Source organism: Acomys minous (assembly GCF_964271855.1).
Source record: "Acomys minous genome assembly, chromosome: 5".
NCBI lineage: Eukaryota > Metazoa > Chordata > Mammalia > Rodentia > Muridae > Acomys > Acomys minous.
The window spans coordinates 59057757-59068741 of NC_140494.1; the positions used below are offsets into that span (position 1 = coordinate 59057757).

At 38.5% G+C, this 10985-nt stretch overlaps 1 protein-coding gene across 2 annotated transcripts in view; it reads right to left on the reverse strand.

The window, feature by feature from the left end:
* Positions 1-281: 281 nt before the first annotated feature.
* The window catches only part of PRLR (prolactin receptor), a 175682-nt gene continuing 164978 nt past the window's right edge, over positions 282-10985 (reverse strand). For both annotated transcript variants that reach the window (XM_084783714.1, XM_084783716.1), the window contains one exon: positions 282-1339. In XM_084783714.1, coding sequence (XP_084639840.1) covers positions 1247-1339 — 93 coding nt within the window. In that variant the 3' untranslated portion in view covers positions 282-1246. The remainder of the gene's footprint in view (positions 1340-10985) is intronic.

Genomic DNA, 10985 nt, shown 5'->3' on the forward strand with positions numbered 1-10985 from the left:
GCACATCAGCAAGGGCGGTGGACACAGCCTTTCTCCTCAGCTCAGGGTCTGTGATGCTGCTGGACTGTGGGGCCATTAGGTGTTGACTCCCCAAAGTCTGGTTTCTGTTCTTCAGCTCTTCCACACTATTGGTTTTACACTTGGGCACATTATAAGCTGCAGTCGTTATGACTGGAATTTTGGGGGGCACTGTATGATTTGAGGTTTTGGTCAAGCACTCAACATGAGGAGTTATCCAGGGTAGGAGGCAAAATAGTACATCCGAATAACTTCTGGAGAGGTGAGTGATTATGATTTTTTTATTTCAAGGCGGGATTAGTCTGATGATCATAAAATGTGTTTTCTTAAGTAGGCAGACAAATGAAGGCACACTCAAGGCCAGAAGAGCATGAAAGGAATGGGAGGAACATCACTGCCTGCTAATAAGCTCCAGAGATCGCTTGCATCTCTGAGGCACAGAGCAGGATGGCTGAAGAGCAGTTGTCATTTACTCTTCAAGATGGCTGACAGCAGGAAAGCACAATGTTTCAACACTACCAGAGAGAATGTTCAAAAAAAAATCTCTAGAGCAGAACAGATGGGGAGAAAGACTCCTTCTGTCAGTGAGGCATTTTCATGGCTGTAGAGACACTGCAGAGAATAGGGGCTAAGGATAGAGAGAGCCAAAGCTTTGGAAAGCACACACAATAGTTACAGTTGTGAACAGACAGCCATGTAAACTGACAGTTGTGAACAGACAGAGCTATGTAAACTGAAAAAAAACCAACTCAGGTCTCTCTCTCTCTCTCTCTCTCTCTCTCTCTCTCTCTCTCTCTCTCTCTCTCTCTCTCACACACACACACACACACACACACACACACACACAGAGAGAGAGAGAGAGAGAGAGAGAGAGAGAGAGAGAGAGAGAGAGAGAGAAACAGAGACACAGAGACAGAGGTATACACTGAGAGACAGAGGTAGAGAGATACACACAGAGAGACAGACATACACAAACTCACACAGAGACAGAGATTTCACTATGTGAAACGGTGGCAGAAGGCAGAAGCTGAGCTAAAAGAAAGCAAACATGAGCCGCTCAGAAAACACAATTAACACTGATCTCATCACTGAGCAAACTTGGAGTCTATCCAGCCAGGCATCCTGGAGACTGTATAGACTTTTGGCACTGGGAAAATTTTGTCTTGTTCTCAGCTTTTGGTCACAATGGTGGTGCCCATTTTGAAGGCTCCTATTTGAATCTGCAGCCTCAGAAGTCAAGTTCCACTGCATTTTCCAGTTTATGGAATCCTCCAAGAAGGGCCAGGCGATGATCCACCTTGTGTTTGCTTGGAGAGCCAGCCTAGTTATAGGAGAGAGATGGAGTCAGAACCATGGGGGGGGGCCTCCTTTCAGTGGGAAGTCAGTAGGAATCACAGGGTAGGCTGTTTCTCATTGGGGGCCATCAGTCAATAATGATAACTACCAGGGCTCTACAAGGGGGGAATGAGTGATTGTTTATGGGAGCTGAGTTAACCGATAGGTATAGACCCCAAGGATGGAGTACGGTAATGCTCTGTAGGCATTGGTTATCGCATCCCTATGTGGCTTCCCTGCCCTAAGAGCAGACAGTTGAGTGAAGGAAACTGCGAGGTTCACCCCATTTTGTGGCTGAGAAACTAGATATCTGAGAGTGACTGAAGCTGCCTCTGACCACAAACCACACCCAGACCTACAAATTCCAATGCAGAAATATAAGAAATATGAAAAACAAGGCGGCGTGACTCCTTGAAAGGGGGAAAATTCCACAGTAACCAATTTTTAAGGCTAGCAGAGTGGATGAAATTATAGTCAAAATGGAAAAGTGATAACAACCATGAGCACATTCAAAGACATAAATTAATACCCAAATGAGTTAATAAACTATGAATAAACCTCTGAGTAAAAAAGTAGGCCAATCATGCATATGAAAGAGTTCAACATGAGATAAAAAAGGATAATATAAAAATTCAGAAGCAAAAAGATTAATAAATCAAATAAAAATTCAGTTGAATCTCTACCAGTAAAGTGGATTAACTGGAGGATAGAATATCAGAGCATGAAGATAGACAAATATAAATATCCAGATGATAATAAAGAAAGTTTAAAAAGTAAAAATACAGACTGCAAGACTTCTGGGCCACCATTAAAAGGCCAACTGTGTGAGTCATAGAAAGAAAAAAAGAGGAGAGTAGGTACAAAGTAAAGAAATAGAAACCATTTTAAATATGATAGAAAAGAGTTCCTCACATCTTGGGAAAGAGATGGACATTTAGGAGCAAGAGGCTGTGAAACCCTAGACATGTGTTTATGTGTAAGATGATGCTCTCTCATGCAGCTTTCATCATTTTTCCTCATTCCCAGTGTCTAGTGCTTTAACTATAACACAACGTGGTTCTTCCTGCCCTGCTCATCTTTATTTGTGGGGTTCAAAGTCTTTCACAGCCACAAGAATACAGGAAAGACTGAATCTCACTAGAAGAGTAGATAAACCAACGAAGACAGAATAGGGTCAAATGTCACAAAATAATCAACAAATGACAGGAATTAGTATGTAACTTCCAGTCATAGTTCTGGTGTTAATGGTATCAAGCTTTCTATTAAAAGACCCAGACTAGGGCTAGAGAGATTGCTCAGAGGTTAAGAGCACTATCTGTTCTTCCAAAGGTCCTGAGTTCAATTCCCAGCAGCCACATGGTGGCTCATATCCATCTATAATGAGACCTGGTGCTCTTTTCTGGTGTGCAGGCATAGACGCAGGCAAAACACTGTATATGTAATAAATAAATAAATCTTTTAAAAAAAGACCCAGACTAGTGTATTTGGTTAAAAAAAAAATCAAAGCAGCCCCTGTCCAAACAACACAACAAAATGATTTGATTGTTTGCTGCTTGCTAGCTGTATACATAACTGACAAAGAAAAACACAGCCTAAAAGTACAAGTATAGAAAAGAAATTCTTAGTCAATATAACCTAAAGAAAGCAGGAGAATCCACACTCACGCATGTCTACCAAAGCCGACTTTAAAACAAAACTAGTAAGAAGTGATAAGACAGCTCATATAATTTATATGGATAGTGGAACCAATCTATCAAGGTTATACAATGATTATAAACAGGTACACACCAATGCTCAGCAACCCAGTTTTATGAAACTATGCTATTCATTTATAAAAGCACAAGGTATTGCCATTGTCAGACAATTTAAAATAAATATAATTGATACATTAATAATATGGCATGATTTTGATACCTTACTCTCATCAACAGATGATATGTCATCCAGAAAAAAAAAATAAAGAGAAAAACATCAGAATTAAATTAAATTGTAGATCAAGTAGACTTAACAGCTAGCTAAAGAATATTGCACTGAAAGATTCAGAATATATATTCTTTTCTGCACCCTATAGAAATTTAACTAAAGCAGATATTTTAGGGCATAGAGCAAATTTTACCAAACACAGGATGACATATTTGTGTTCATCCTCATGCAATTTAGTAAGGTACCCATACTGCAACTTGTCACACAGAAGAAAAACCTGAGCTTTTATAATACTCCATTATGTATTTTATTTACTTTTGGAAAGTACTTTGCCACTGTTTTAGCTCATGTAGACTGATGTGAAATAGACTAACTTATGAAATAGAAATATATTTCTTACTGTTTGGGAGGCTACGAAGTTCAAGAAATGGTGTCAACAGGCTTCTGCAAATGTTGATGCCATGGTCTTCATGCGTGGTAAATTTCACATATTTTTACATGTATATTACAAAGAAGCAGGGCAAGAGGATTCCTTAGGCGCTCTCTCTCTCTCTCCTAAAGGCGCTGATCTCAGAAGAATGCCCTTTTCAGGATGTACAGGATGCACTCATCCTGCCAACCATATACACACCACCGCTTTGGGGATGACATCTTGATATGTAAATTTCAGAGGAAGTAATGTGAACACTCAGACCATGGCAGCCACTATTATTATTTCAGGTACCCTGTCCTTTCGTACTGGTATTTTAATTACACTATGTTATGCCTTTTGAAAACGTTCCATGGTTCTATGAAGCTCTTATGTTTTCCCCCATTTGTTTGTTCTGCTTGTACTTCAGTGTGGGAAATTTCTAGACTTGTGCTTGGGTGCACTGACTCCCTCAGATGAACGTAGTCTTCCCGAGTCAGTTAAAGGCACTGCTGATTTCTGTTACAGTGCTTTTGACTTCTAGAACTTTCTTGATTCTCTTTTACAGTTCCTTCCTTTCATCTGACATTATATGTATATATGTGTAAATATATAATTTTTATTGGAGTCCTTAACATATTAATCACAGTTATTTAACATTGTCTGGTTCTTATGTTTGTTTGTCTCCTCAGATGTTTTCCATCTTAACACTTCACATCCTCTGTGATGATTCCCTTTGGTGAATGCTTCACGTGACACTTGAAAGGACTTGAAGCAGAGACCTTTAGCAGGAGGTTTTGTGTTAGCCTAGTTAGAAATGGGGTTCTATGTGATGTTTTTCATAGCTTAAGCACCAGAGCATTAACATTTCTTGAATGAGGTGTTTTGGTTTGACTTTGAGTCACCACTATGCAAGCTGCCTTTTAATTTATGATCCCTTTGCCCAGCCTCCCAGCGATGGATAATATTTTTGCCTTTGTCTACCCAGGCCAGAGGGCAACTTTCAGGAGGAGTCAGCTCTCTTCCTTGCAGAGGATTAAACTCAGGCCATTGGGCTTCCTGGGAATTACCACCTACTGAGCTATGTCTACAGCCCAGCAGCTGGTCTGCCTATGAAGCTACAAGCGCACCCTGTTGTCCTAGAATCTTATGATTATACCGCAGGCTTTCAGCAGCTGCATGTCTCTGGACTGCAATCTCCCAGTTACTTTTCTGATAGAATAACTTAAGAAACAGAACAAAACAATACGAAGAACAAAGTGTCCCTGTCTGGTCCCTTCGCCAGTTTCCGTCTATTATTTGAATCTTTTTGTTGTTGTTGTTACCTGTTCTTTTTTGTTGCTTTCTGCCTTAGTTGTTGACAGAAGAGCAGAGAGTGCCAGAGAATGTCCTTCCCAGTATCGGGCTTTGGCAAAACCAGTCTCCCTGAAGAACAGACCCTGCTAAACTGAAGGTGCTAAGTGCATTCCTGAATTTTTTTTTTACAGCCACAAGAACAAGGTGATCTAAACCTTGACAAGCCAGGGATGTTTTTATAGCCGTGACAAATAAAAGTTTAGGAATCATCCTAATGATGGTTGCCAGAGACTTTCTCTTTTCGTGTTAGTCCATACCTAACTTCCGGTAGTCTGTCCACACTATTTAAGTGTTCCTGCTAGTTATGGACGCAGAGCCTTCCACTCCAGGTCAGACCTTGATTGTGCCTGTTAGAATTCACCTGTCTCTCTAACTTTCAGGATGACAATTAACTTTTCAACTTTACTTCTCTGATGGGTTCAAGGAAGTAATCAATTCCAGTTTGTTCGTCTTCTTACTGCAGTGACAGCTATGCTTTATCTCAAGACTCCACGCCTTATTTAATATGCCCATCTCCACCATGTTTGCACCCCCGTGAAAAAATTCTGTGAAGAGAGGTTCCTAGGTCAACACGTAAGCACATACGCCAATGAGATACCATCAATTTATGGTTTAACAAATGTTTTATAAAGCCATTTTCAAGATGTTTGTTGTTTGATTTCTGTAGAACTGAATCTGAAAGCTGGGGGGATGGGGAGAGAGATTCTATGTAGGAAAATTTCTCCCTCACCCTAAGAGTTATCTGGAGTATCAGGTCCAAATCTTGCCCAAGGTTCATTCTAGAAGGCTAGCTAAATAGATGATGCACCTGGGTTATAAGAAATTCAAGAGACAAATGTTTTCTCTCTTCTCCTTCTCCTTTGGGCAGATGAGGCATACTCTTCCCAATTACACACCAGTCAGAGAAGAACTTACAGCAAGACAGTTAGTCAACAGGGGCACGGGACCTCCATGTTTTACCCTCCATCTCAAGCTAATTTCATCTGAAGCTATTTGTTAGCTATGCAGAGTGTATTTTTATCAGAGTGGGAGATTCGAGAATTTCTCCTTGAAAATAAAAGCTGAGCAAACATCACCAGCGAGTGTAAGGGAGGACTGGCAGACAGGCTCACCACTTGTTAATCATTTAAGTTCTGAGGGCAGATGGACTTTGCCTTTGGCCTCCAAGGCATTTTTTTTTTTTTTTGCCAATACCAGATCATGTTTCAGTAAGCTATCACGAGTAAATGCCAGCATTCTCAAAGTAATCCTTTACTGCTCCAGCTCTCGGAGCCTGTGGGATGGAAAGAGAATACTCTCTGGGAAAGATTTTGGTAAAGTAAAAGTCACGTAAAGCCCCATGTGATAGGTATTCCATCTCAGCGGCAATGGACTGTGGGGAGTGATACGCACAGGACGGCTCGACTATTGATAAAGTGCATGAGGAAAAGGGAGCTGTGCTTCAGAAGCCAGAACCACTAGGTTCCTGCAGTACTGAGCTTCTTGAAAATTGGCATGAAGTACAAAGGCACTTGGATAAGTTCTATCAGAATGACTGGACTTGCTCCTTAAGAAGTCACGTTCTGCAGAGACCTGGGACACAGAGGTTACTTTGGTTTTCCTATTAAACTCCAATACCAAAGAGCACACAGGGTGCGTAGATGTCACTTACTCACCCCCTAGCATAGTGTCTGACACACAATGCTCATTCAAAACACTTCCTTTTTATTATTATTTTTACTTGGTATACAAAATAATGGGCTTCATTGTGACACGCACACATATACATTTGGTTATCCATACACCCTTCTGCCCCGACTTCTGCTGGTCCTGGCTTCTCCCTTCCCATGTACGTCCCTATATGGGAGAGAAACTATGACCTGCTTACTAAAGTGTTGCTCAGTCATGGAAGTGGTAAACTGACTGACGATTACCTTCATGAAAGTTTGGATTTATGAGTACATCTTACAATGTCTTCTTGGTAAACCACACACCAGGAACCTGTCTGAAGGTGTGATTTTTGAGCTGATCTTTGTTTTGGATCCCTGAACCAAGGCACAAACTTTTCTTCCAATTACACCAGAATGACATTTCTAAGCACTTGCCTACTTACTCTTGTTGTTCCTGGGGACCAGGGGGGACTGCCTCAAAACTTGGGGTCCTCAAATACATGAGGTATCTGACAAGGACCTTCAATCAACGCCTGCTTCTGTAATGATCATTACAGAACTGGACTCATTTGTATAATTCAGAATGCAAAAGGGAAAATAAAGAAAGAATGCATTAAATGAGGGAAAACTGATCTACAGAACAGCAGAAAAATTTCAACTAAGAGTGGCAAACAGAAATATGGCTATGAATTCATTAGACACACCTAAAACATGGCGACAGAACACTAGAAAGTGAGGGCAAGAAATTCACTACTCAAAAGAGAGGCTAGTGTCATTCAAAAAATAGATTTACGATAAAAGAACATTAGAGATTGAAGAGATTAAAATAGAAATGCTAGAGCTAAACTTACTAGAGCAGTGCTTCTCAACCTGTGGGTCATGACTGCTACAGCGGCTGCATGTCAGAGATCTTGCATATCAGAGATCTTGCATGTCAGAGATCTTGCATGTCAGAGATCTTGCATGTCAGAGATCTTGCATGTCAGATATCTTGCATGTCAGAGATCTTGCATGTCAGAGATCTTGCATATCAGATATTTACATTACAATTAACCACAGCAATACAATCGTTACTGAAATAGCCACAAAATAATTTTATGGTTGAGGGTCACAAGGGTCACAGCATTAGTGAGATTGGAAACCTTAAAGAAAAAGGAATCTTTAAACTATGATCTTAATTTGTCTATGACTCCCTCATAAAATTATATATTTTAAGCAGGGAAATGATTAATCTCGTAAGTGAAAAAATCTTAATAAAAATAGATTTAATAATAGTGGCAAAAATACACCATGAACAGAGAATGCAATGGTAAGTTAGCCCAAAAGAATTTCTCTGAACAGTTTTACTATAATAATTTATTCATTAATTAATAGAGAAAGTCACATATTAATTATCAAAATAGGAACATAAATGGATTTCATTAGCATAACCAAGGGTATGTATAAATGATACACCATGTTGTACCACCTATCAGCAAACTTTTAGTCACATTCTTTTTGAAAGTCAGGAGCCAGGAAGAAGACTTTTTCCATCTGGTTGTGTTCACCACTATATTGGAAACCCTACTTCAAGTAACAGATCATGAAAAAGAAATAAGACATGTGTAAGTACAGAAAAGGACAAGTAAAGTTGTTTTCTGAGGATATAGCTGTAAAGAAAGAAAAAAAAAAGAAAGAAAGAGAAAAAGAAAATCTACAAATTGTAAGAACTAATTAAGTTGCAACATATAAGGTATATATATATAAAAGAGTGAATGCTTTTACCTAGTAGTAACTGCTTAGACTGGGATGATTCTTGTTTTTCAAAAGATGCCAATGGCAATAGAAACAAGACTTACCAGGGTCCACAAATAAGCTTTGTATAACAAGCACAAATGCTCATGAAAATCAGTATAAAGCTCTACTGAAGGCTAATGCCAACAAAGCAATGGGCCAAGCTCACAAGCAAATGGCAGCTTCTACTGGAACTGATATACAGCCTTAATACATAACAGTCTAGTTCCCAGCACAAGAGTTTATGAGCCACGATAGGATCATCTCAATTTATATGACGAATAACTGAATGAACAGAATGTTTTGTGGAAGGGGTATAGTGATGTGGAAATTGTTTTGCTGAGTATTTGGATTTTGTATGAGACATAGGAATAATATCAGAGCACCAGGGCAGGGGTAGACAGAAGCACAAATGAACATGAATGAATTGTTGAGATATTACATGGGTTTATGAGTGAAAAGGACATAAAAATAGTAATAACATTTCATTTTATACTCATCAAATTGTCAAAAAAGAAAACATCTGATGATACTAGGTGATTATAAAAATGGGGAGACATGGATGCGACAGGTGTATTGGTGCAAGCACTTTGGGGAGAGGAATTTGTCAGTGTCTAGGGAAGGCCGAGGTATGCTTTTTATATCACACTCTACTTTCGTACTATGGAGAGACTCTTCAAACTCTTTACAATTGCTTCCAGCAGGTAGAACCAACAAATAGAAGCTACTTATATCTTTAAAATGCCACTGGTAAACAAAACAAAATCCAAGTACATAGCAATATATGCCTATAACAACCTCAGAAAAGTCTATCTCAAGCAGCAAGAAGAATCGTACAAATGTAAAAAAAATTCATAAAATTTGAATGATTACACATATTACTTACCGAAATGTGCATATGAGGTAAGTGTAATTTTTTTTAAAGACTATATACAACAACTCCAAGATTGTGGGTGACACTGAATAGCGGAATAAAGAATTAAGTTTTGAAGAACATACATGATATGTGATGTTTCTTTAGTTAAAAAAATATATGAAACATGCAAGGGGAAATATTGATATTGAAGAAAGCTGATGCTCATAGATAGGTATTTGCTACATTTCTATGTAATTTCCAGGCACTTATGAAATACTTTATTCAATAAAAAATATGACCAAACTGTAGCTGAAATTTTAAGTGAAGATGTGGGGTGATTCTAGATTGGAAGAAGTTTTAACACACACACACACACACACACACACACACACACACACACACTATCAATCCTGTTCTAAGATTTGTAGTTTCATAATCTGATTGCAACTTGGATTTGGAAATTCCCCTATTCATTGTTCTTGGTTGTTCCCAGGAGAAAATTCAAAAAACTTCTAGATGTTTTCAGTCATGTTTGCAAGTAAAAACAAGGAAGATGAGGGCAGTGGGAGAGATGGAGAACTCAGTCTATTTGGAGGCATGATTCATATTTGATTTAGAGTTAGAAGGAAAAGTAAAAGAAAGTGTTGAAAGCTGAGTATAATTTCTGCCTTTGGATAAACATGCCGTGGATGAGTGGCCTAAGCTGAAATGTTTTGGCATGTGCCTCAATATTTTAGCTCCAGAGAGGTTTGGAATACCATTTTCTTCTTTCTTGCCAACTAAGCCATCTGAGGTCTCTAATTTTCCTCTTTCTTAAAACCAAACAAATCAAATCAAACCAAACCAAACCAAACCAAACCAAACCAAACAAAAGCAAATTAATAAATAAAAAGTGTGCTTCAAGTATTATTTTTCATATTATACATGGTATAAATATATATCAGGAAACAACTTATTAAGATGAATTTAAAGCAAACACTGCTACCACTGCAAAAACATTGATTCTCAAAAAGGATTGGAAAAATCATTGAAACAAGTTCAGAAATACTACCAGTATTGTTCATGTAAATCAAAACTACTAGAAATGTCATTTAAGGTTACCTTCTAAATTTCATATGAAGCCAACACCACTCCAAACTTGTACTGGTGACATTTACAATTTTTCTAAGCACATTTATAAAACTACTCTTTTTTTCTTCCACCTCTGTTCAATAACCAACATCCAACCGGTGTTTTGGCTATCTTCTTGACTTAAGGTATTTTATAAAACTCATAAAATGATATGAGCTTTAAGTCAGTTTGTAAAGAACATACTTTAATATAAACCCAGTCATAAGAGGAAAAGAATATTTGACGTTCCCAGGGATGTCTGAAGTTGTGCAGTATGGTGTGAAAAGCGCTTGCCAGAAAAGAACCATAGTTTTAGATAGTAAGAACTCTGAATTTCAGAATATCAGAAGTTGGTCAGATTTCCCCAGCGCGCTTTAGAGGGGCTAGCAAACACAGCAGGAAATTTTCTTCCCATATTCTGTAACATCCTTAGAGTTGAATAACCTTATTCCTTATAGTCTATATACTAAGATAGAAGTTGAATCTTCCAGCCTCTAAACTGAGGGATGGGTATTTAGACTACATAATTGGAAGAGGACTAAATGGGTTCAGGCAT